The 26,804-nt window shown below is 45.1% G+C and overlaps 1 protein-coding gene across 4 annotated transcripts in view; it reads right to left on the reverse strand.

The window, feature by feature from the left end:
- SOBP (sine oculis binding protein homolog) overlaps positions 1,117-26,804 on the reverse strand; it is a 108,949-nt gene continuing 83,261 nt past the window's right edge. For all 4 annotated transcript variants that reach the window (XM_021390516.1, XM_021390515.1, XM_021390517.1 and 1 more), the window contains 2 exons: positions 13,323-15,277; positions 1,117-1,253 (listed from right to left, as the gene is read on the reverse strand). In XM_021390516.1, coding sequence (XP_021246191.1) covers positions 13,325-15,277 — 1,953 coding nt within the window. In that variant the 3' untranslated portion in view covers positions 1,117-1,253; positions 13,323-13,324. The remainder of the gene's footprint in view (positions 1,254-13,322; positions 15,278-26,804) is intronic.

A 26,804-nucleotide genomic window follows, 5' to 3' on the forward strand; every position in this document is an offset into this window, starting at 1 on the left:
TTGTCAGAATGGGATACTCCACGACTCTCTTACCAATTCAGTGCCAGTATAACATGCTCTAGTGTACTTTTGGACTCTTGGCTACGACTGTACAAGTGCACACAAGTAAATTCTACCCTGTTATCCTCCACCCACTGATTGAGGATCGAATTGCACATTTCTCTTAACCATGACAGGAGAAAGCAAACAGTGAAACAGAATCATGAGGGATCTTTCTCACTTTACCCTTGTTTTCATTGGTTTGTCCATACCATTCTAATTATCATGAAAGGGCTATGCATATGGAGAGATTGTCTCACTGCCTTCCTGGATCACTGAAAACCATCAGGGTTGAAATTTCATCCGAGTCTTTCGTGACGCCCAGCAAATATTCCCCTCAGATTATTTTACACCTTGAGGGAATTTTGGTCTTTAGTTCAACACTCTTGCTCTGTTCCCAAATGGGGCGCTATTTAGGGGAATTTAAAGAGAAAGCTGAGAAGAATAAACATTTACTGAGTTCTCTTGGCATTCAGTCTCTGAAAAACCACAGTATAAACTATTCATGCTGCTTCTTACATCTGTCAAATCAAAAATTAAAAGCCATAAAAGTGTAACACTGAAAATATGGCATTAGAAAGGATAAAGGTGGCCTTTGTAAAAATAACAAGGAAAGTATATTAGCCAATAAAATATTCTACCTCTTCATTTAAAAGTGCATCGTGGGTAGGACAGAGATGACTCTGAAGCGTTGCTACTCCAGTATTACCCCTTTCCCCCATCAAAACTTGAATAGGTCCAAAACCATACAATGCAAATCACGATTCTTAGTGTAGCAGCAAAACCACAGCAGTTTTTCGAAGAAAAAAAAAAAAAAAAGGAAAAAAAAATCCATATCACTGTCCAGTCTCAAATATCTGAACTTTGAAGTCAGGGAGGGAAAAAGTACCTACGTTGGTCCATGTGGTTTTTGAAACCAGGGTGAAAAATCCCCACAGCAAGAAACCAAGAGGAGAAAGCGTTCCTTGGAGGAGAAGAGGGGTGGTCGCGGGAATGCTGAGCACACTGTGTGGGTCCATGATGTGCTGTCTTCTGGGTCAAAGGCACCCGTGGGACTGAGGCTTCCTCGGAGGGGCTTCGTGATGGGAAGCTGCTTTATTTGCTTGACTTTTAGCCAGAGGGGTGGTGAGCAGACCAGCTGGTGTCGTTCGGTGGAGCGATGTGGTTTGCTCTGCTCCCTTTCTCCATGCAAGGTACCCTGTCGGCGAGCATTCCTGCAAAGCAGACAAGGAGAGTGTAAACTCCCTGAGCACCCAGACCACTGTATGTAGGGTAAGGAGTGACATTTGGGCTTCAGGGCAATGTGCCCAGAGCCTTGTGTGCAGAGAGTGCTGAGGGCAAGAACTAGACCGAGAATTGGGATGCGTGCACTTCCTGAGTACTCTTCATAAAAAGTACAGGGCTGCTTTCTGTCACTTTTTGGCTTGAAATCTTGCTCTGAGATTAACTGAGAAGGGAAGCAGTGAAAACAAATTCTGCATCCTCTCTATAAAACCTCCCTCTGCACTTCAGGTATTGTGTCTGTTTCTTAACATACATCAACGAAAATGACTGTCCATCCCTCATTAGTCAGCCTCAAATGGCTCAGCAGAGTGATAAGTGATTTGGGAAGGAGAGCAGGAGGATGCTCCCTGGCTCTCAGTGCTTTCTGTGCAGAGCAGTCAGCTGGCTCTGTGCAGCCTGCTCATTTTCCCCCACTGCAGATAGGTTCCATGTAACAGAGCACAGGCTGGAGAAGCATCTTCCCTGGCGACTGGTTCCCATGACAGTCATTGTGTTTGATGAATGATGCATCTTTGTAGCAGTCAAGTCACAGAATAAAAATCCATATCAGACATAGCATGCAAAGTTTAATAAAGAACGGAATAAGTACTGATCACATCATCTCACAGTCAGATGTTCTGTACCTTGTGCCAACACCAGCATGCATGGCCAGCACAATGAAATCAGCTATTTGTATCTTCCCCCCAAAACAAATGACTTTTTAGGAGAACAACATAGGCTCATCACTCCAGCTGAACTTGCACCTAACACTCCGCAAACATTGCTGATCAGATAGAGAAATTGCATTGGCTACAAAGGACAAATTTTTGTAATTATACAGCAACAGAGTTGAGCTTATATGAGTTGCCTGAGGTGGACGCACTGGGTTACGCCTGCTTTCCAACACCAAACAGTGCACTGACTCGGGGCTGGAAGACCACCCAGAAGCCAGAGGTGGGCTATGGTCCCAGTCCCAGGGGACAACTTGGGGAAGATGACAGAAAAAGAGCAAGCAGGAAGGCTGCCCACTGTCAATGCAGGGGCGGGGAAGGAGAGTACCTCTGTTGAATGATGACCCAGTTCAGATGCGTAACTTGGGAGGTTCACCTGAGTGGGCTTGGATACCCAAGCGGGTATCCAGGGTAGGTGAGAGCTGTGCTAATGCCCTAGTAGTGCCAGCTGCCAGGAAGAGCTGCTCCTTTCATGCCTTAACTCCTCAGAGGGCCATGCCATTGACATGGCTTTGGACACATGTGTGCATTCACACAGAGTTTTGGTTGTTTCCCTCTCATTCTGTGCTCCATTGAAATTTTCTGTCTCCAGATTCACATCATATTGTTCAGGAAAAAATAGATGCTGGGTGGGGAGGGGCGAGGCAGCCGTTGATGTGGGCTGGTATGGCAGAGTTTTCATCATGTAGCACAGCACTTAATTCATCCGGACAATGAATGTTGATGTGCTAGAGGAGGCCTGGTTCATCTGGGACATGCATGGCCCTGGAGAAAAGGCTCTGCAATTCTTTTCTCAGGGAAACTGCTCTGAAAATAAACCACAAGAGTGCATCTAAAGTCAGCATGGGAGCAAGCTCAGCTGTGGAAACACTCTGGAGTCATCTGTTACTTGTAATAGTTCTGTAATTTATCCTATTTTTGTTTTCAGCTATTCTTAAAGCTTCTTCATTAAAACCTTCTCCTTTGAATACTTGATGATTTATCTTCCCATGAAGCGATGCCATATTGCAAGAGTCAAGGGAGGCCTTCAGTACAAATGGGATAACGAGTTTGCTCCTTCTGCACCATCCCTTCATTTTGAGGGTGGTGTTTTCTTTCTGCTCTGCTCTTGCAAGCTATGGATCCTTCTTCACTTTGGGTCAGATACACAGCTTGGGCTCTGCTACCCACTGGAATGTCCCCTAATCATCAGGTCTGTATTTTCCCAGGCATAACAGCTGTCACCAGGAACTCATGCTCCAGCATCCTGAATTTCCATTTTCACACCTCGAGTGTCCTTGTCCTCCTCACCCAGAGCAGGTGCCCCCTTAGGTACTCCAAAACATGCCTTGAAGAACCTCTCTATCCACCAGTCAAGGTGGACAGAGAGAGAGACTAGTATTGATGGCTAACCCGAGTTGAGCTCCCCGCATTTTAGTATCAGTGCTGTCAGGTTTCCTTGCTCTTGTCATCCTTCCATACCATCCACTTATACCACTTTCTACTTTTCATAGCATCAGTTTCCCTGGGACCTCTGTAAATATTTTCTTCATATAATTTTACACCATTTCAAATAAGTTTATCATCTTTTAACCTTTTATAGAACAAATGTTCAGGCAGTTCATGAAACTCCCCTTCATTTCCACTCTGAACTAAAGATGAAACCCATGTCAGCTACACCCTTCTGCCCAGCCCCACAGCACCATCATTCTCTGGGCTTTTGCTCTGGTTTACACGTGGGGGCATTTTGAGGTATGTAGGCAAGTCATGCAAAGCGGAAAATGCTGTGACAGCTCTGGACTTCTAATCTCAGCCACAGCATGTGCCATCTCTGGAACACCACACAACATGCAGAGGCCAGATCCTGCTTTACATTGCATAACAGGTATATCTCCACAGCAGCAAGGCAGCCCATTGCCTGCAGTGAGTGCAGCACCAGCCAGACTTCTAAAAACTGACAGACCTGTTCAAAGTTTGCCTCATCCCACCAGTGCTCCAAGTCTGATCTGGCATAAGGTATCATATCATAGAATCATAGAATCATAGAATGGCTTGGAAGAGACCTCAAAAATCAACTTCCAACCCCCACGCCACAGGTAGGGTTGTAATCCGCTAGATCAAGTACTAGATCCGATTGCCCAGGGCCCCATTCAACCTGGCCTTAAAAGACCTCCAGGGACGGGGCATCCACTACCTTTCTGGGCAGCCTGTGCCAGCACCTCATCATTCTCTCAGTAAAAGATTTCTCTCTGACATCTAATCTAAATCTCCCTTGCTTTAGTTTAAAACCATTTCCCTTGTCCTATGCCAGTGTAAAAAGTTGATTTCTCCTTAACGACTTTCCATTAAAAAAAAAAGTCCAATCTTCAACTAATTCTACACTGGGATTAAGCTGAAACTTTTCAAAGACCTTTTCACAAATAAACAAATAAAAGATGAAAACTAAAACAAAAATAAAACCAAATCTAGACAGTTCATCTTCTCTTTTCCTGAAAACAAGCAATCACAGCCTCACTTTTGTCCTTGGGAAGGTGATGGAACAGCTTATTCTGGGTGTCATCTCCAAGCAAGTGGAAGAGAAGAACGTTATCGGAAATAGTCAACATGGGTTTCCCAAGGAGAAATCATGCTTGACCAATCAGGTAGACTTCTGTGATGTCACCACTGACTGGGTAGATGAGGCGAGAGCAGTGGATATTGTGTACCTTGACTTTAGCAAGGCTTTTGTCACTCTCTCCCATAACATCCTCATAGGTAAGCTCAGGAAGTGTGGGATAAATGGTGAGGTGGATTGTGAACTGTCTGACTGGCAGAGCTCAGAGGGTTGTGATCGGCAGTGCAGTGTCTAGTTGGAGGCCAAGTGCTAGCTAGTGGTGTTCTCCAGAGGTCAGTACTGGGTCAGGTCTTGTTCAACATCTTCACCAGTGACCTGGAAGAAGGGATAGAATGCATCCTCAGAAGTTTGCTGATGATACAAAGCTGGGAGGAGTGGTTAACACACCAGAAGGCTGTGCTGCCATTCAGTGAGACCTGGACAGGCTGGAGAGTTGGGCAGAGAGGAACCTGATGAAGTTTGACAAAGGCAAGTGTAGAGTCCTACCCATGGGGAGGAACAACTGCATGCATCTGTACAGGTTAGAGGCTGACCTGCTGTAAAAAAGCTCTGCAGAGAAGGACCTGCGTGTCCTGGTGGACAACAGGTTGACCATGAACCAGCAGTGTGCCCTTGTGGCCAAGAAGAACAATAGGATCCTAGGGGTCAAGGGAGGTGATACTCCCCCTCTACTCTGCCCTTGTGAGGCCACATCTGGAGTAGTGTCCAGTTCTGGGCTCTCCAGTTGAAGAAAGACAGGGAACTTCTGGAGAGAGTCCAGCGGAGGGCCACAAAGATGACGAGGGGCCTGGAGCATCTCCCTTGTGAGGAAAGGCTGAGAGACATGGGGCTGTTCAGCCTGGAGAAGAGAAGACTGGGGGAGGGGAGGGTCTTGTTAATGCTTATCAATATCTAAAGGGAGGGTGTCAAGTAGATGGGGCCAGGTTCTTTTCTGTGCTGTTCTTGTTCTCTCACTGTGACCAGTGACAGAACAAGGGGCAACAGGCACAAACTGGAACACAGCAAGTTCCATACAAACACAAGGAAAAACTTCACTTTGATGGTGACACAGCACTGGAACAGGCTGCCCAGAGAGGCTGCGGAGTCTCCTCTGGAAATATTCAAAATCTGTCTGTATGCTCTCCTGTGTAACCTACTGCAGGGAACCTGCTTTAGCAGGGGTTGGATGTGATGATCTCCAGAGGTCCCTTCCAACCCTTACGATCCTGTATTCCTGAGATTTTCCCTGTCTCCTATGTTCCCTTCATCCCCGAGAAAACAGAAACAACATTTTCACCACCAAAATAACTGGTCCAGCAATAACTCCCAAACTGCTTCAAATAAAACCTAAGCAGTATGTTAATTGAACTTTGAAAGTTAGGGTCAGAATTCAAATCTTCAGTGACCTCATCATGTAACTTTTATTTATGCTAGCCTTCAAGCATCTCTCAATTGCAGAATTCCTGTGGTAAAGGGTATTTTTCCCCTTTGGATAAGAAACTTAGAAGTGGCAGCTCAAGTAGTTCATGAAAGCTTATAAGTATTTGGAGTGCAAGCAGGCAGCAGATCACAACGACACCAAGTTTTGCATTTTACCATGTGGGATCCAAATAAATAGCTGAAAATTGCTCTAACCGTAGGTTTAAATATCAGTTGGCCAATGACGGGATGCAGATCTTTCCAAAGAGGCTGCAACTTGATATTTGTTTTATTCTGCACTACCCAATCCCTACAACCCTTTTTTTTTTCTTTTTTGGCATTGTATGCTTCCATAGGAGCTGATTACATTACACAGCCTGTGAGTCCAAAAGCAGGTCTGGGAGAGGGAGTGCAGCAGAGACTGGGGATGTCCTCTCAGCAAACATAGCTCAGCCTCTTTGCCGCTGGATAATTTGTTGTTGTAGGTTGGCTTGAATTTAAGACAGTAATGTTTCAGAAACACTTGGAAAAGCAAGCCAGCTGCAGAGAGGATATCATTACAAATTGAGACACATGTTGTACAGGAATACCATTCTTTTCAAATACCAAAACTGTGTCTGGGGAAGTAAAGCTATGCAAATGAGTCAGAGACAGAACCTCATTCTGTAATGTGCCGAGAGCCTTCAGCTTTCATTAGAAGCTCCAAGAGCTAAGCGTGTACAGTACTTCAAAGGATCAAGCCCAGACATTTAATTAGCTGTAATTGTCATGGAAGAAGCAAATGCTGAATATGTGAGGGTTTTGTAAAATGTTGGAGTTTGATTCATATCTCTCACGAGATGGTCACATACACTTCCAAACACAATCCCTGGTCCCAGGAGTGAAATGTATCTTCTTATCAAAAAAGTGTAAACAAGGTAAGGTTACAGCTCAGGTAAGACTGAGCTGTGAGGCCTCGATTGATGGAGGCATCCTGCAATGTACTGAAATTCCCTGTTTTGCTGCTGGAAACCTAAAAATAGACAAGGAGGGACTCAGGAGGTAATCTGGAAACAAAAAATGCGTCAGAAAATCTTGCTTGGCACAGCCTTGATTTCCTCCTGATTTCTTGCTCAAACAGCTTTGCTTCTGCTTTGCTTGATTCTCCCATAGCTTTTTGAACAGGAATGTTCTTTTTCATCACTTCTGTCACTCACTGCTTGATTACGTCCAGCTCTTTTGCAACTACCATCCTCAAAAGTGTTTTGCTCCTTTCTGACCCGCTTTCAGGTATTGCTCATAATACTGAGAAACGGTTTACAAACTCCTCACAAGCCTTCAGGGTTCACCACTCAGCTCGGAAGCTGGCCATGGTTGTCTCAGCGTCAAGCTTCACAAAGGCAACTGAGTGCTTAACTCTTTATCAGGTTTCAGTGGCAATGAGGCACGTGCTGTCCATGACTTTGTCCTCTGAATGTAAAGGTAATCATTGCCTCTGATTATGTTTTTACAAGGATGGCTGTCTGCTTAACTCTGATCTTTGTTGTAGTACACTCCGTACTTAACCATGAGTTATGCTTTTCCCCCCATAAATTTTATGTGCACCACTGGCTTTTGTAGTTCAACAGCATGAGAACACGCTGATGGAGAGCCCAAGCTTCTCCCTACGCCCATTATGCACTTCATATGTTTGAATGCAGCCAAATCTGAAGCCATAATAAAAGGACATAAAACTACTAGAGAATGTTCAAAGGAGGGCTATGAAGATGGTGAAGGATCTGGAGGACAAGGTGTGTGAGGAGAAGCTGAGGTCCCTTGCTGTGTTCAGCGCAGAGCAGAGGAGCTGAGGGGAGGCCTCACGGCGGCTGCAGCTCCTCACAGGGAGCGGAGGGGCAGCACTGAGCTCTGCTCTCTGCGACAGCGACAGGGCCCGAGGGAACGGCATGGAGCTGGGACAGGGGAGGGGCAGGTTGGGTGGCTGAAGATCTGGCCTTGTGTTTTATTTGCCAAGAGCTGTAGATACTGACTACCTTCTGCAAAAGACTAGGTGTAGCTATTTTCTAAACTGGGTTCAAGAATCAGATTTTCTATTTAAAACATATGCCCTGGGTGGTTTTATGGACAATCAGGAGGAACCCATCAGAAATTAGTACTTGTTGAAAGGATTTCAAGGCATGTATCCTGATCTACAGCACTGTATCACAAGCCTACTATTTACTGGCACTGAGATGGAAGTTATCGCTCCCACATCCCAGCAGCAAGATGTGGGAGCCGAAAGTGGCTCTGCAAGTATGTCATTTCATACTTCAACATTTTAAGCAGCCTTTCTTTTTCCTGTTTCTTTCTTTTTTTTTTCTTTTTCTTTCCTTCTTTCTTTCTCTTCCTTCCTTCCTTCCTTCTTTTTTTTTTTTTTTTTTTTGTGTGTGTGTGGGGGGGAACACTTTTTCTGATTCAATATATCAGAAAAGCTAAGCAGGCAATTTTTAAATGTAAGATCACACTGCTCAAGCCAGGCAGCTCTCAAGGGCAAAACATCAGTTCCAAGCAAATGTGTTTAAGGATATGTGGTGTTAACAGTCTCTCCTCTCCACCTCAGAAAAAATGGAAATATTCTGTAGGCTCATGAGAAGCCAGGTGAAGGAAAATTTCTGAATCAGAAGAGTAGGTGTCAAGTGTACGAGTCCAATTACTTTGCTGATTTAAATTAGTTTAGCACCAGTAGAACTACATCCACTTAAACTTAGCTAAGGCTCTGGCCCACAGTAGCGTGTCAACAGATATGACCAGTATAAAAATGTGTGTAAATATATGAAATCTGTTTTCAAGCATACTTTTGAGGTCAAATTCTAACCCGGTCAGAGCAACAAGAGCAGGGTATGAGCTGGTAGATAGATGCTACAGTGATGGGGGAGCTATAAAAATTCTTAAGGCAGAGAGGGAGGTTAATAACTATGGCTCTTGCCTCAGGAATCCTGACCAGAGAAGGAAATGTTTTGCTGGACCATTACGGGCAGAGGAGTTCACAGTGGGATATATATTACTTCTAGCCTATACTGGAGCATTCTGCTCATTGTGCACTTTTACAACTACAACGTATGGACTAGACAGCGGGAAGTTTGGGCCTGTAACTCATCAGATGGTGACCCCAGGACATATAGGTTGGCATAGTAGGTGGCCACACTCCTACTATTTCCATTACTTCTGGGAGAAATTCTGTTTACACAAGCAGAAAAACTCCTTCCTTTCTTTACCCCTCTGCCCCCAGCTTAGGACAAGTCAACAAACACACACACACACATGCACATACACAGAGGATAGTAGTGAGCTTAGCCTGTGACATTTCATTCTCCATTCAATTTACCAATACAATTATGTTAAAGTCAAGCAGCCTTTAGAGTTTTCAGTTCAGTTTTCCTTAGGAAACCATACCCTACACCAAAACTGTGGGGTAAAAGCTGATTCCACTTGCATGTAGAGAATGCAGGCAGGCAACACTAATTTAGAAATTCTTGTTGCTCAAATTCAAAAAAACCTGCACTCAACAGTCTTCCTCGCTTCGCTGCTTTATCATAGTAGGACTTTGGCACCGGGACATCTTTTACCAGTTCTTTGATTTGCATCAAACCATAACAGCTTGACAGTCCACATCCTGATGGAGAGACTAAACTTTAACATCGAGGATTATGTTGCTGATTAGCACTTCCAATAATCAAGTAATTGGTACATTAAATAATCTGGAGTTTGGCGACTTGCCTGAAAAGGTCACGCTTGCATTGATTCCTTTTTAGAGAGTCCATGTTGCCATTACATGAATTCAATCTGTCTGTCCAGAACTCTAGCGTAAAAATATTTGGCTAATTTCCTTCATTTCATACAATTTGATGGGAAATAAAATCCAGGAAAAGCTGCACATTACGGCAATGTGTTCAGACTTTCCAGCTGGGGGATGAGGATCAGGAGAGAAAAAGACAACTCTCTGGACATTTTCTTCTCTCGGGTCAGTGTGACCAGTGCAATGGAAAACGCTAAAGGGCCCCAGTCAGCACAATTAGTAGTGCAGAACCTACTGTCTTTGTTTTTTATTAGAATTTCTGTCAGGCGGGGAGGCTCTGGGGTGGGATATTCCCCACAGCCGCACTGCTGACAGAGCAGGCTTTTCTCTCCACCCTTCTCAAGGCCCGGGCAGAGAAGCCATGGGAGTGGTGGAGGTCCAGTCTGTGGTGTAAGCTCGAAGCAATACTGTTCCCAACATCTGTCCACACTGTATGAACACAGAAGCTCTGAGTCCTGCACAGCCTTTGCAGACAGGCTTCTTGAAGGCCAGAAATATGTAATGCAGCAAAACAGGTCCCACAGCCCCCCTGGACTGGTTGTTACCAGCACTTGTGAAAGGAGGGCTCTGCATGAAACCGAAGAGTCCTCACGTCAAATCAATCATCAGCCTACACAAATCACTTGTGCGTGCCTTGAGAGACTCAAAACCCACCCGCATTTCACTGAGGTACCCGCTGGAATGAGATGGCTATCAAATTGTTTATTTCTGCAGCATATTTGGGGTATCCTCTTTCCCTTGAAACACACAGAGATCCTGGTCTCACGTGTCTCCTGCATAGAGGCTACTTCTTTTCTTCTTTGTGAAGAAAGGAAGGACGAGCACAGCTTGACTAATAGCCACTGCTGTGCTATGCCACTCTATTGCATGATGTCCCAGTGGCATGACAGACAACTAGACTGGGCTTTGTCTCCCTTAAATTCCAGCGTGTCCATCCATCCAGGGGATGTCGATGTCTGCACCAGTCACCCTCAGTTTCCTTGTGAGCAGAGAGAAATAGGTGCTCCTAGGGCACAATTCATCTCAGCTGTCTTCACTGTCGATTCAGGATGAGCTCAACTGTTTCTTTGAAGCAGTTTAAAGAGGGTTCAGACAATGAGATCAGCTGTGTCTTCGTTACAGATGTCTATACAGGGTCAGATTGGGTTTGCCTGGCAAACTGAGAACTTTCCTGTAGAAAGTCCTTAAACTGAGACAAAGGACTGCGTAAAACTTGGTGAAAATGGTTATTCCTGAGGATCATCAAAGTGCTTGTTATTGACATTTAGAGAATATAAACAGTGGAGAACAATAACTGAGTGGTAAAGCATCTCTCTTTTCAATGCACTGTACTGTTTGCCCGCTCCCTCTGTCAAACACCATCCTTGATGTCATGCGTTATCATGTCAACAGTTGAAAGTACACAACTCAGTGAAGCCAGAACTCTCCCTGAGTTTAAAGGCTCTGGCTCTGGATGACGCTAAAGCCCTCCCAGGGCTGAGACCTCAGAGAGGTGGCGTTAATGCAGCCTGGGTGGTCTGGGCAAGCTACGCGCACATGGAAGTCAATGCACGCTAAGAAACAGCTTGTAAGACTACAGTGTCAGCACAGAAGTGCGCAAGTCTCTTAGCACTGGATTGAAACAAAGCACAGCTATGGGGAGATGGAGCAAGGTGGGAGGAATTGCATTAACTGTGGCCGACCTAAAATTAAATAAAAGGGATTCAGTTAAACAGTGGGCTTCTCACTTGATCCAGTCCCCACACCTAGGTAAAAGCATATGTACATTTATGCAGAGACAAATTTTCAAGCTCCGAAGGTGGGACACTGGGCTTTGCAAAAAAGATCTTTCTGCTTAAATAACCAAATAATAGAATAGATGGACATACAGTCCATACATACCTGGGGGAGCTTAGGGAAATCCTCACCAGCAGTACTTAGGAGAGTGTAAAAGTTTTAAATATTCATTTGACTTCTGAGTTATTGTATATGTTGGTTATTAGTCCAAGAAATTTACAGGTATCCTCTGTTCTTACAAATGTGTCTTTTAAATGTGTCAGCACACGCCTTGAGCAAAGAATAACAGTTCTGTTCCACCAAAGAAAATAAATAAATACTGCATGTGATCAAAGGAGGTAACGTTTCGGCACTGCAGCCAGAATAGGGAACATGACAGCAACAAATAAAAGGGAGTCCTGGCTACACTGCAGTATCTTTGATGGTGCAATTAGCCTGCACTGATGGAGCAGGGAAATACTGCAATGTCCCAGCTCCTACAGAATGCACTATCTACAGTTGTAGATGCCAAGCTGCTCAAGGTAATGTTCATATTGCACTGCTGCAGTCACTATTTGTGCTACCAGGGACAGGGATTTACTGGAGCTACAGAATATATTCCATGGATTGTAATGAAATCTGGCATCTCACCAAGCCACATCCGGCAAAACGTCAGTATTTTGCTGCTGAACAGATTTCTTCTAACACCCACCATTTTCCCTTTTCCTGAAAGAAGCTTTCCATGCCTGTGAATCTAAACAAATGCAATTACATTTGTTTCTTGCTCACAGGTTTGAAGCAACAGACGTATTAAACTAACAGTTTTATAAAGGTGCTGTTTTATCAGAGGGATCAATAAGCTGGGAATAAGGACTGAAGAATGGGGGAGGATTCTGCCTCAGTAGCAGAAACTGTGGCCAAGCCAAGTCCTTGGCCAAGCCACAGCTGTTGGTGGACTTATCCAAACTGCTGCCTCATTTTGCAGCTCTCCCATTAACCACACACCTATAGCAATTGCAGGGCTGAGGGAAATCTCAGCTGCCAAAGTCAAGTGCCTCAGGTAAGAGAGCAAAGCCCCACAGTAAGACCCACAGCTGCCTGCTGCCTATTGAGTGCCTCTTGAACTAAGCCACAGCGGGCAGGTCCAACAGTATGTAGTGCCTAAGCACCGACACCTGGGGAAGGAAGGCTCAGCAAGGGGACTCAGCCCTGGAGAGCAGCCTGGCTGGAAGCTAGGGTACGGTCTGGAGGCAGACCAAAGCAAGATGGCTGGAGATGACCATTTGGTAAGTCAACTGGATCCAAGCTAACTGTAAGCAGCTGGGTAATCCTGCTCTATGCTACGCTGTAGGGCAATTTCAATCATCATCATGAAGGCTTGAGTTGCTGCATAACTCAGCTGGAATAAGTAAGCAGATTAATGGCCCGGACCTAAGCCATATCCTAGGCAGAAAACCACTGAATTTGACATATACAACACACAGCCAGCACCATCACAAAATGTTCTGTGAGCAAAAGTGTAATGAGGCCGCTGATGGATGGAGTACTGACAAGAACAAAATGCAGTGCAACACAAAGAGCAATATTAAAACAGAAATACCAATACTTTTCTAAAAGTGCCGATAAATTGGAATCTGTGTCTTTCTGTTTCAGAAAGGCCACATCCACATTCGACCTCATACCTGAAAACAACCATTCTACTCACACAGGAGGCAGCAGTGGTTACACAAACCTTTACTTATTCTGATTTCGAATTCGGAGACACCTCCTTTTCAATGGTGGCTCCAGATCCTCTGGCCCTGTGCTGAGGATTGGCGCTGACATAATACATGGCGCGATAGCAGTCTTTTCTGCTGGTTTTGGCACAGGCTGGATCACGCAACCTGTCTTGGGCAGCATCCGCAAAGCATACGCATGGTCCTCATCTGCCGGGTTGTTGAGGTTGGGGTCCTGCTTGTCTCCTCCAGCAAGGGGCTCTTCTCCGGCCTTCTTGCCAGTGTCTCCCTCAAGGTGGCAGTTCGATGCACAGTTATTCTCCTTCACAGATTCCAGCTCACTCACCGCCAGCTCCTCTGGTGGCTGGGGCTTTTTCGGATCCTGGGGTGGCTCCGGGTTCTTGGAACCCTCTGTGCTCTTTGTGCCATTTACAATGACATTGCACACAGCTGCTCCAGCTTCCAGTCCCGGTGTGCCGGAGGCCAAGGAGACAGGGCAGCAGTGGGCTGCATCACCGCATGGCAATGTTTTTGACTCAATTGGGCTGCAATTGTCCCTGCAGTCACTGCAGTTCCTTTTGTCTGAGCTACCGAAAGCCAAATTTACAACACTGTTAGGTTCACGCTCGACTTTCACTTGGGCATGTAGAGCCCTGTGGATAACATTGTGCAGCCTAGACCGGTGGCCTACTGTTAGGTCTATCACACCATCCTGCGGACCCTGTAGCACACTGGGGAAACCAAATTTACTGTTCACAGGACTACTAGGTCTGACAGTCAAGTCAACAACTTCATTTTTACTGTGCTCCTGAAGCACTTGAGCTTGATTTAGGGACTGGCCTGAGCAGCTCGGAGAGGAGTCAGAGGGTTTGGACGATCCTTGCTTTGACTCTCGAGGGGACGAAGAGCTATTGGTTGGCTTTGCTCCAGGCGTCTCGCTGGAGGTACTCGGAATGAAGTTTTCGCCGTTGCTGGAGAAACCGCTGGGGGGTTTGGAATCATTGATGTGAGGGATGGGGATGGGAATGGGGATGGGGACAGGCAAAGGGACAATGACAGGATATGGCACTAGTAGAGTCGGGGGTGGCACCAGCGGGGCAAGGGATGGCAGCCCAAAGTTCATCATCTGTGGCATAGGCATAGGACCATTTGGCATCATGCTGACGGGGGGAAAGGGAAGACTGGGCAAAGGGGCTCCAGGAGGAGGGGGCGGGAGCAAGCCTGGAGGGTTCCCAGGCATGGTTGGTGTCGTGGGGGGATGGATGTGAGGGGAAAGCATTGGCCTGTGCATGGGGCTGGAGGTGGGACCCATATTTCTGGGGCCGCCTGGTGGTGGACCGATTCCAGGAATCATTGGATTTGACAGAGGGCTGTTAGGATTTGAGGCATGGTGAGGCGGCCCACGAATAAATGGTGGACGGATTTGCTGCATAATTTGCTGTTCCATGAATATGGGCAGCGGAACTGGCCCACGGTTTGTCATCACCATGGGAGGACTGCGAGGTGGGACACCAATTGGAGGCACAATGCTAGCAGGTGGCTGGACAGAAACCGGTGGAATATTTGGATTCTCACTGATGGGAATAGGTTTGGGAACTGGCGTGGGGATTTTAGTGACAGAGCAGTTGGCAGTGTCAGACGGAGAGGCAGTGGTAGACGCTGATGGTCCAGGACCTTGAATTTGGCCAGCTGCAGACGCTGGGGATGGGGCTTTTCTCCGAGCATCTGCTAGCGGTATATTCCAAGAATCTGGAGTCAGCAGCTGTACTCCAGTGCCTTCTGCTTTATTTTCGACTGGAGGATGTAATGTACTGCACAGTCCAGCTGGAAGATTGGCCTGTGTCTCTTTGTAGAAAATGTCCATTTTGTACTGATTGAGACATTTTGCACTGCAGAACTGAAGCCGTCTTTCCCCGTCCCCAAAATCCAGATACTCTTTTGTGTGTCTTATGTGCTTACACCAGTCACATACCTACAACACAGTAATAAAATCAAATCAGGTAAGAAAAGCAATCTTCTCTTCATAGTGTTACTTTAAAAGTCATTTTTCAGTTGCTTTCAAAATGCATTATTTTTATAGCATAAAAAAAAGTTACATTTTTGAAAACTAACATTTTTTTTCCCAAAAAATATTGGAGAATTGAATACTGCTTCCTTTTCTGGCTACTGCGGTCTCAGTTCTGTCTTATACAGTACCTTATATATTTTATAGCCATGCCACAGCAAAGACTCCTCAGCTGGCATAAACTGTATACATAAAAAAAATCCATATGAACATAGCTGTGATTATTCCTCAGTGGTAACTGAGGAACACGCTGTTACCATCTCTGATGCAATACTACACAGTAAATATGACAAGTGGGAAAGGGCACTGAAAATCACTGGAAATGAATGCAAACCATTTCCCCTACACCGTAAATGGTAATATTTTGTATTTATTAATGGTATCAAACAGTAAGTTGAAAAGGGTGTGGTATTTTAAAGTGGCATCACAAAGCAGAAGCATCATTGATCCCCTGCCCCTTATTCCAAAGAGTAACTTGGAAATAGTCAGGAAATGTGTGTAACATTCAAATAATCCTAATTTGTGATGTTTCTGAGCTGTTTTCCCCCTTTTGCACACTGGTCACTTTGACTAAACCTTCTTGGCAATAAGGGCGTATTTAGCAACTTTTCAAATGCTACAGCAAAAAGTTTGCATTGCAGGCTTTTTCTTTCTTTTTTTTTTTTTTAATTCATCTCCTTTCCATTTAATCCTTTTCTGTGTTACTATTGGTGTGGTAAAGGCATAACCAATTTTTTTTAAAAGTAAGGCTGCAGAACTAATTAAGCTGTGAAAGGTTTTCCCAGTTGCAAACCACTAGACACCAAAGTTCAAAAAACAGTCATTCCAGGCTTCAGAATCCATTACTTCAGAGAAATTATTGTGATTTCATTAACACATTAATTTTGCAACACCAACAGCTCTCACAGATGGTGAAGACATGATCTACAATTCAAATATGACTCTTGTTTGCACAAATGCCTTTCCTTCATATGGCATTTTAAACAAGAATTAATATGAGTAATCTTGCCATAGCTATAAACAGATAAACAGATGTCAGAATTTTCACTGCCTTACTTTTTTTGACAGAATTTTACGCACACAGAAAAAAAAAGCATTTTTTGTCATTTACATTAGTTCTCAAAATACTCCACCGACAGAGATTTGTGGTGCTTCCTATCAGCACACTGAGCCTATGACCATGTCAGAATACACTGCGGTATCGTTTGCTCTGCCTTTTCCAAACAGCCAGTTTTAGCCCATTTTGAATGACTGTATCCTTTGTATGAAAAAAGGAATACGATTGTGAAAAGTCTGCATTAAAAGGATAATTAATTTTAATAACGACTGGCCATATAAACAATTCAAAACAACATATGTCGGGCATCTGATTACCCATCTCATTTAACTCTCAGCTTTCCCGTAATATAAACAGTGGTGACATTTTTGAGTTTTCAGTAATATATCTTATATACATACATACATATATACACACACGCACACACACCCCCAGTACACTATCAGATCGCTGATTTTGGCTCTGCAACATTTGGGTTACTCGGTCTAGTTGCTGTTTGATTCCTTCCCTGCCTCCACATCCCATTCACACACACACTCCCTTTCTCTACCAGGAAGATTTTATCCCAAGTTTTAAATCAAACTAAATAATTACCAGAGAAATAGCAGCTATGAAGTCACTGCTGAAGCATGGCAATGCCAGGCGCAGGTTGGGCACAAGGATGCAGCGCTGTGGGAGATAAATCACAGAGTGCCCAGCCCCACAGTGCTCCTGCAGCTCTACTGCAGGCATGTTCCCTACACGATGACCCACACAAGGAAGAATGTCCCTCTATGTGTCATAAACGCGGTTTTATGGGGTTTTGCAAGGCGCCAGCTCTCCCTCGGCTCCAGCACTGAGACTTTGCAACCCCTTGCCGCAAACACGTGGCCATGGGCACTGAACCATCCCGGGTATTTGGCAGGGGATGGATGGACTGTGCCACCCGCTTGGTAAATCAACACCATCCCATCCCAGGATGAGCTGATGGAAACACCTTGTAATTGACCTCCTGAATTTTTTTGGCTTGCCACAGCCTTCCAAGCAGACAAAAGAGGAATTTGTGAGTCTATGCCGTGAGTTAATACGGTGCTGTTCACCTCAGTGACATTGCTGGATTTACCTTAAAGCCATTTTTGATGCAAAGCTCACACCTACAGTAATGAAAAGCTATCTATTTTGCATATATGGAATCAGGACATAAACCACTCTGCTGCTTTTGCCGGGCATGCTCCTACCACATGGGCTGTGCAGAAAGGCAGGGGTCTTCCAGGCAGGCTGGGATAGGATGAAGTCCATCCTGGCCCACCACCCATCAAAGCAGTGCCTGTTTGCAGGGGAGAGGCCTGGAGACCAGCCCCAAGGGCAGCTGCTGAACGGGACGGAGCAGGATCCAGGGGCAGCTACCTCTCTGCTGTAGTCACAGAATAGTCATAGAATCACTAAGGTTGGAAAAGACTGCTAAGATAATCTAGTCCAACCATTAGCCCATCACCACCAAGCCCACTACACCATGTCACTCTAATCACGTCCTGGGACCTGCAGCCAAGGCCTCCCCTTCCCTAATGATGAAGGAAGCAAACCAATTCTCAGCTTGTCCACCTGGTGCCAAAGAAGCACCTGAGAAATATGAGGGAAGATACAACCCCCTTATCACCCTAGGAGAAGCCTCCACCAGTGCCTTCAATTAAACAGACCAAAAGAAAAATACAACAAAAGCAAAAGCAAACCCAAACCACTTGTGGCATTTTTCCTAATCATTTAATTTTATTCATTAGCAGTTGATCAATTCACTGAAATACTTTCATGTTTTATTGCTGTATTGATTTGTTTATCTCAAGTGGACCCCTATGTCACTCGCAGCTAAACAAATATTTTCTCTTCTTGGGTAAAATATTTAGAAATCCTGCTTAGAAATTCTCTACTGATTTCTCCTGTTTTCAATAATTCACCAAGGTACAAGAAACTCTGAAGTCTGCCTGCCTCCCTCATGTATTGATCACAGACCATTCTGTGTATTTTATCACTAAATTAAATCAATTACAGCCACAGAAATTAAAGGCAATAATTCTGTTCCTCTGAACATCCTGGATGGACCAAATATCTCATAATTATCTCTTTGATTTTATGCAACATCCCAAAGTGTTGCAGTTAACATTAGTGAGAGATGTCTATCTGCTACATTTATGTGTTTCGTTGCTTCTGCTTCTATCTAGCTATATAAGCAATCACTCCATGTGGCTTATTTAAGATACAAGTGTAAAATGTGCATGTTGAATGCAGGTAACAGGACACCTTAGAATAGCACACTAAAACGCAGAAAAACAGTCCCTACGATGAGGAGAAAATTACTGGCTGAGAAAAAATGTCACTTAAGAATTAATGAATCAAGTCTGTCTTATAGGATTGATCATTTAAGATGAGGTCAATGAATTTATGATACAAATGGCTATATCACTAGAGGTAATAAAATGGAGCAATATCATTCATTTTACATCTAACTAATGACATGCTCAGAGTAATTACAGACTTCTTCTAAAAGCCTACACTGATTAGTTCAGATCTGATAGCTGAAACATATATCTTTCACTTCAACACAATAACATTTTATCTATAAAATACACAGCAAATGTCTTATTTTTTTAAGTACTCGCATCCCATATAGAGCATCATCTGTCTTTGTAAGCAGCTCAGATCCTCTCTATTCACCTATTCCTTTCACTTCCTTTTTCTGCCTTACCTTTCTGTTCACCGTACAATTGCAAGGGGAGCTAAGCTGGTGCAGAGGGGCTGTGAGTGCAGTGCTGGGTTTGGCAATGCTCCCCTGGCTGCAGCAGGGTTAGCCAGGAGAGTTCATGCTGTGGGATCACGGCTATCAGGTCTGACCCAGCACTCAGGAGAACTATGGGAAGACCCCTCTTCATCGCCCCCAGCTGGCTTTGGGGCTGTGCTTAACACTTGGGGCCAGTGGGAGCCTCCATGGGTATGGGCATGTGGATGAGAGATTTCCAGAAGAACCACAAAAGTTAATAAGAGAGATACAAGGGAAGAAAATACACGCCACAGTTATGAGTTTCATACATTTTCTAACACACACAAAGTGACCATTTTGTACATTTCTATGCATAAAGAGGCGTAACCCTTAGCACTGTGACTGACAAGGGACGTAGGGCCATGAAGATGTCAGAGATAAAGGGTCTGGCCTTGCAAGGTGCTAACTGATCCCCTTATGCATCTCCTTCTCCCTTGGGGAATACTTACAGCACCGCCACTGGGCAAGCGCACTGCACACCGCGAATGTCAGAGCACAAAACCTGAATGACAGAAAGATCGGTAATGAGATAAGGGTCTATCTCATTCAGCTGTAACACAACAACCCTCAAGAAGATTAAATTTACCTAACTGGGGCATGTCCAATGCTAAACAACAGAATGAACATTTCCTTTAGTACATTTAATGTATTTATATTTTTGTGGCGGGTTGCCAGTGTGCTACTTATGAGCTCAATGACTTGATATCATTCATCCGCTTTCCTGTGAAACACACAGCAATCTACACCACAGGACTACTCAGAAGACACTGCATCAGCAGAAACATGACTCGGTCCCGATACGGGAACACCAAGAAAGCCAGGGCTGAGGGATCGCGTGTCATTCGGATTCCTCTAACACAAAGACGGGAATAAAAGCCATTCCTGTTGGCATCTGTATCTTTCTTTTGATAGAGGTGTCCGACACAGAGCCTGGATTTGGCCATGAGGTGACCCTGCAGGCACAACACGGATGTCCCACAGCCTGCAAAGAGCTGAGCCTGGGCCTTCAAGCGTGGGGTAATTAATGCTTTTACCAGCTGTCAAACACAGGCACAAAGTTCATCCATTAGTGCCGTCCACAAACAACCTCTGAATGATGATCTAGTATCAGACACTATTTTATTAAGAAATATGTTTGCTAAAACATAGTTTCAGCAGGGGCTCAGGTTTTCGAAGCCTGCCAAAGACTAGATGCAGCAGCAATCCATATGCTACTAGAAAGTGGATTGAAATGCACATTGAGGTTTCTAGCAAACACCCAAATGAGTCACACCAGTACTCACACAGCTCAGCTTCAATTCCCCATGCCCAGATCACCCAGTCTCAGACACAGCCTGCAGTGTGGACATGAAGTTCCAGCAGGGCAGGGATATGAAGCACTGCCAGCAAAACACCGGGGAAAAAAGTCAGTGTATCAGAGTGAAAGAAAGCCAGATGTGCATGTCCTGAAGCACTAGCCATCGAACGATATTTAAAGGGTTGAAGGAATATATCAAAGAACCATAAAATCATAGAATCACAGAATCATAGAATTCCTTGGCTGGAAAGGCCTTAAAGCCCACCAAGCCCCAAACCCTGCTGTGGGCAGGGCTGCCACCCCCCAGCTCAGCTGCCCAGGGCCCCATCCAGCCTGGCCTTGAGCCCCTCCAGGGATGAGGGCATCCACAGCTTCTCTGAGCAACACGTTCCTGTGCCTCACTGCTCTCTGAGTAAAGAATTTCCTTCTAATATCCAATCTAAATCTCCCTTCCTTTAGTTTGAAACTATTTCCCCATGTCCTAACACTATCTGCCCATGTAAAAAGTCAGTCTTCCTTCTGTTAATAAGCTCCCCTCAAGTACTGGAAGGCTGCAATGAGTTCTCCTCAAAGCCTTCTCCAGTCTGAACAAGCCCAGCTCCCTCAGCCTTTCTTCATAGCATAGGTGCTGAGGGAGTGTAAAAGCCCTCTCAGCTACCCCTTCCAGCCCCCTCTCCCAGCTTACTGGGCAGTGTGGCTTCCTGCTGCCTGCCAGCCTTCTCCCATTTCTTCACCACCAAAGCTTCTCTTCAGAGCAATCCACCGAAAAGGCAATAGTAACACCTAAGCAAATCCCCTCACAGATCCCACCTGTGATGATAAGTCCTGTGCACAGCCCCATCTCTGCAGCCTGTTGCATGATCAGGCCTTCGAGAAGTTTTGGGTCAAGACCCCCATCTCAAGCACTGATGTATTCAACTCTTGTGAGCAGGAAGAATCTTTGGGCCAAAGAGCAGCAGCAACCTGGGGGTCTGTCTCAACACTCCATCCCCACCCTGTGCAACTCCTGGGGGCTTGCCCATAGAACTGCTCTTGCCAAGCCCCAGCAGGCCAGTACGGCAACCTCAGCAATCAGAGCTCAAACACACGCCTATGTGTTTGACATCAGGATGGCTCCAAGGCATCAGAGTTCCCTTTAGCACCCTCTGACTTAGAAAGATGAATATTAAGAAGCACAAGCTGGGCATCCTGCTGAGCCACTTGGGAAACCAAGCAGGCGGACATTTCCAGAAGGACTTGGCCATGCGCTGTTCAAATGTGCAGGGTCAGAGTGAGGATGAGGTGGGATGGAGAGACAACAGCAAAAGACAAACTCCTTCAACAGGATAGCAATCAGTTCAGTGGAATTCAAATTCATAATTTAAAGGCTTTTTTTTCACTTGTCCTGATGCTGTTGTGCTTTTTTTCTGGCCAAGTGACAGAGTGCGCACAACCTTGCCAGAAGCCATACAACCCATCATCACCTAAAAGCATATGGGTATGTCCTATGTCCCCATAGCCAATACTCCTCCAAAATGCTGACCCCAGGCCTGCTTGGTGTAGGAGGGCTCCCTCTTGAGAAAGGCTGGGTGCCCAAGCAGGGGACACGGAGGTCAGCACGCCCAGCACCACTTGTTGGCCACAGGGAGGGGGGCTTTGGTGCAGGGTCCCCAGCAGGGATGCAGGCTGTCCAAAGAGGCATGGACATTTCACAGCATTTACTTTCAGGACAACTGTAGCCAAAGCCATGTCTTAGGCATCATTCCTGGGAATTAATGCTCTTTCACTACCACTTCTCATATAGAAGGCAGAATCCAGCATAGTGGCTCAGAGCAGTCACCCAGGTTTGATCACCATTTTCAGTGCGCTTACTGTACAACATTCAGCATGTTTATTGTGGCAGGGTTTTTCTGCCCAAGATGGCTCATAATTTTTCATAATGATTGTTCCACTTGAATGGAATGATTATTATAAAAAAAAATCATTCCAGCTGAAACCTGCTGCGAAGGAACCCCGAGGCAGGCTCTAACACACTCCGAATGTGGTTATAATACAGCTCATAGCAACGCTAGGTGTGAATGAAAACAGATTTTTACAATGTTTGTAGCTTTGTGCAAAAACAGTTTTACAAAACAGAACACTGCAGCTGCCTCCAACTTAAAACCATCCTGTGACAAATTTGAAGTTTTTCCTTCAGTCTTCCTGTTTAAAAGAGAACAAAGCTTGCCTGCTTGCTTGCTTTTCCTTTTGATGACGTAACCCTCCCAAACTCCTTTTCCTCCTGGAAACCTTTAGCATGGTTTTCTGAGGAGCGAATACTAACTTTGTGTCATTGAAATGCAAGACCCACTGTCTCCATTTTTCACTCTAATTAAGCAAAAGTTTAAGCTACACGAAGCAGAAGGGGAAAATAGAGCTATTTGGTAATTAATGGCTAATGATAAATTGGTTTCATTTTTGAATCACTGCAGTTGTCATGTGCGGTATTTAAAACACAGTCTTTTCAAAGCACTCGTGTTCCTTTGTTATGAGGGCTTTTTAGTGCTTCCGGCCAAAAGCAGCGAATGTAAGTTATGCTAATGCCCGATGGAAATCCAGGTTGGCTCTTGTTTCATCAGAGTGGCTACATATTTGATTTTGTGTATAAACAGCTGAGCTCTGTGTTTTCAACTTCAGTCTGAGGCTTTGAAACCACGGTAAGAACGCTGGATCTGAAACCACTGGTGAAGCCCACAGTACAGTGGGCACAACTAAGAGAAAATGAATGGAGTGGGAAGTGGGATTTGCCAAGAGGGAAGTTCTTCTCCACAGAAACCTTCCTGCCTGAAATAACACGGAATGGGGCAATAATAGCATTTAAATCTTAAAATCCCTGGTGTGGGGTTTTTACTCATGTTCCATCCAGACTGGTCTTTTACTACTAGCTAAGGACATCACTTCAGCAGCGACAGAAGCACTGAATAAAATTAATATGCTGCAGAAGATTAAAGGAAGGCGAGAGTGGGAGAGACAGGGCTGTACACACTCTCAGCAGGACAAACAGCCTGTCTCACCAAGGCTCATTTCCCAAAACACCTGAACAACCTGAATGCCTATTCCAAGGGTAATAGAGGAACTGAGAAACCTCAACCCAGTGCAAGTCAGTTGGCCATGGAGCAGAAGCACATTGTGCAAGACACTGAGGGGCAGAGCAAACCCCAGCTCAGGCTGCCAAGTCCCACACAGCCATCATGTCTCAAGCTCATCAGATGGCTGCCACAGATCTCAAGCAGTAGCCCAGTGCTGGCATGGTGTTGTGCCAACACCACAAGGCCAAGAGGCAGTTCCTCTTCCAGACTGAGCCTGGTCGGACAGGAGAGCACACAAGCATAGCCTCTTTCTTAGAAAGCAGGATTTAGGGCAGGGATGTATGGAGTCAGCTGAGCGTCTGTGGTGCAGTGCTCCTCACTCCTTGGGTGGCAGTGGGAGAGGGCAGCTCGGCCAACCAGCAGTAAGCAGCTTCATTCAGGCTATGTGGGCCTCAGGTCAGCCTGAGCTCCGGCAATTCATTTCCAGGCCAAGACTTCCCAGGATATGCATTCCTCAGCTTCCCCTGAAGTGATGAAGGAGAAAACGGAGTGGCCAGAAACAACTAAATTGCGTAGGTGGAGCTGGGAGTCTCGGTGAACCACAGTAATGTGCCTTTCTCCAGACAGGTGGTTTTCCCTTTTGCTATCCTTAAGCTGTTAGTGCCACAGCAAGAGCTCTGCTTCCTCCTGAAGGTGATACTAATGTACCTCTTCAGACTGCTGCTGCTCAAGCCCTGCAAAGCAGTGAGAACCGCTGCAAACATCTTCAGAAGATGACAGGGACTGTGGGCTCTGAATACTCAGGAAACCAAAAGAAAGAAAACAAAGCTAGCAGCTGCAAAAACACTTGAGGGGCTGTAAGTACTTCATCACAGCGTCCCATGCCTGCTACGTCTCCAAGGCACCAGGGGAAGGTCGCACTAGGAAATCCTCCCCCCCTCAAAAAATGGAAATTCACTTCTTTCCTCATGAGGACATTTATCTCTGCATCCTTGGAGAACATTTCACACAGTTTCCATTCCCAGGTGCTGAGTGACAGGAGGCAACAGGACAGCTTCTCCATTCCTGGGGCACCCGAGCTGTGGGGACCCATGGTACTGGGGCCAAGATCCACCACCAGTGCCAATCTGGGGGAGAGATGAGTGCTCTGGCCCCAGAGCTCTGCGTTCCCACGCAGGAGCTATAGGACAGGACCAGACTGAACACCAGTGCAGAAGGTTTCTTCTGAAGGCCAGCTGTCAACTGGTGGAAAATGAGGAAATAGCAGTCTGCATGCTTTCCAGCACTGACTGCATGGAGCCCCAGCAACCACAAAAAGAGAGGGGAACTGAGAGCCATTAACAGTGTAAATGCTTACCTCAAATTGTTTTGAGAATTACAGATGCTGCTAAGCACAGGAAAACTTAAAAGGAAAAGAGAAAAGGGGCACTTCATTAACCTTGAATAGCATCTCCATTACAACCCTTTATAACTCCCTTATAACCAAGTAACCAAAACCTTAACCCTCATGCTCCCACATCTGCAGATAACTTAAGAAGCCAGATGAAGAGTTATGTTCTCTAATTAATTCACTTTCTTGTTCAGTATCTGAATAAACACATTCACCCTATTTTTCTGAACAAAACTTTATTCTGGTCATATAGCAAAGTAACACTGTGAGATGGAAAATAACCCATGTGGCTCATCTGTCTAGAATTTATATCTAGTAATATCTTACATGTATTTTTTCTCCAATATATTTTCTTTTTAATATTCAAGAGAATATAAAAATAACAATAAACTCCCTTCCATTATGCTTCCAGTGGCTCATAAGACGGTTGACAGGACTATAAATGTAATAATGAGGAGGTTTGAGGGGCAGGTTAATGTTTTTTCCCAACACATGATGCTGTTAGCCTAAGGCATTGCTGGAGGCCAGTACCACTTCACCTGGACCAAAATCACCAGTGAACACCCATTAAATCAGTCAGACTTAAATGTAATATTATTGGGTCTAGAAAATATTACTGTAATCCAGATTTGAAATATCATTAGCCCATAGAATAGCAAGTAGGAATGCAATCTGAAGCCCCGAGAAATCTTTATTTACCTGTAATGAAGAGTTCTAAGTCCAATTCCTCCTCTAACCTATGGCATTTTACAGTGGAATAACTCTCGCAGATTTGCATGCTGTTTCTTCTGATTTATGCTTGTACAAGGAAGAGGCCTATGAATAAAATCTCTGGGTGCTTTGGACTATATATATGTGTATATATATATATATGGACTAAATATATATATATATTTTCCACCAATCTATCTAGGTCAGGGATGTCAGACTTTATTATTACACGTTAATCTGTGTCATGCAATAACATTTCTAGATTAGGAGCCCTTGTGCCATGTGCTATAGAACACACATCGCCACAGCAGGCTACAGTAGGGCTGGCTGGGTCTCAGCTCCTACCTGAGGCAGACTCAGGTACACATTTCTCCACTTTTCCCAAACATATATAATCCTTGAGGGACTACATCAGCTTCTCACTTGAAAAAGTAATGCTAGGGAAAGATTGAATTGATTAGGGAAAGATTGACATGAGTGTTAGTAAAAGCGGGTGAAAAAAAACTTTCTGAGAGGAGCTTTGCTGGGTTTCAGTCTACAGGGCTTTGAAGGGAGTCAAAACTGTTCCCGATTTGACTGCTTGTGATTTCACACTCTGAAAATTACTGGTTTTGCACTGGTGATGGTATGCACCACAACGTGCCCCAGTATAAAAAGCAGCCCTCTCTCTGGAAACCACACCTGATCAGAACAACCCTGGGCCAGATCCAAAATCTGCCTAGGTTGAGGAAAAGTTTGTCACGTTGGTTTTAGAGCAAGATCAAGATGTGTCCCATCTCGTGCAGATTGAGCAGGAGAGTAGAACTCATTTTTCCATTTCCTCTGGAGCTGGGGGCTGGAGAAGACAAAGTCAAGAAGAGGAAATTACTCTGCCTAACACAGAGGATGCATTCTGTGTCCCTCCCATTCCTCCTGCTCTGAGGTACTGATCCTGGTTGAAACCCAGGGTGCGATACCATCTCCCCTTCCCACTCATATTAGCACAAAGTTACTGACAGAGAGGATTCCTCCGAGCCACTGTTAGATTCACTCCTGGGCATTTCCTCATGGAGCAAGTGAGAGAGAAATAAGGGCTGGGGAAAGCAACAGTCTGCATGTCCTGCAAATAGTGGGGAGGAGAGGGAAAGGGAGGGGAGGGGAG

The sequence above is a fragment of the Numida meleagris genome, chromosome 3 (assembly GCF_002078875.1).
Source record: "Numida meleagris isolate 19003 breed g44 Domestic line chromosome 3, NumMel1.0, whole genome shotgun sequence".
NCBI lineage: Eukaryota > Metazoa > Chordata > Aves > Galliformes > Numididae > Numida > Numida meleagris.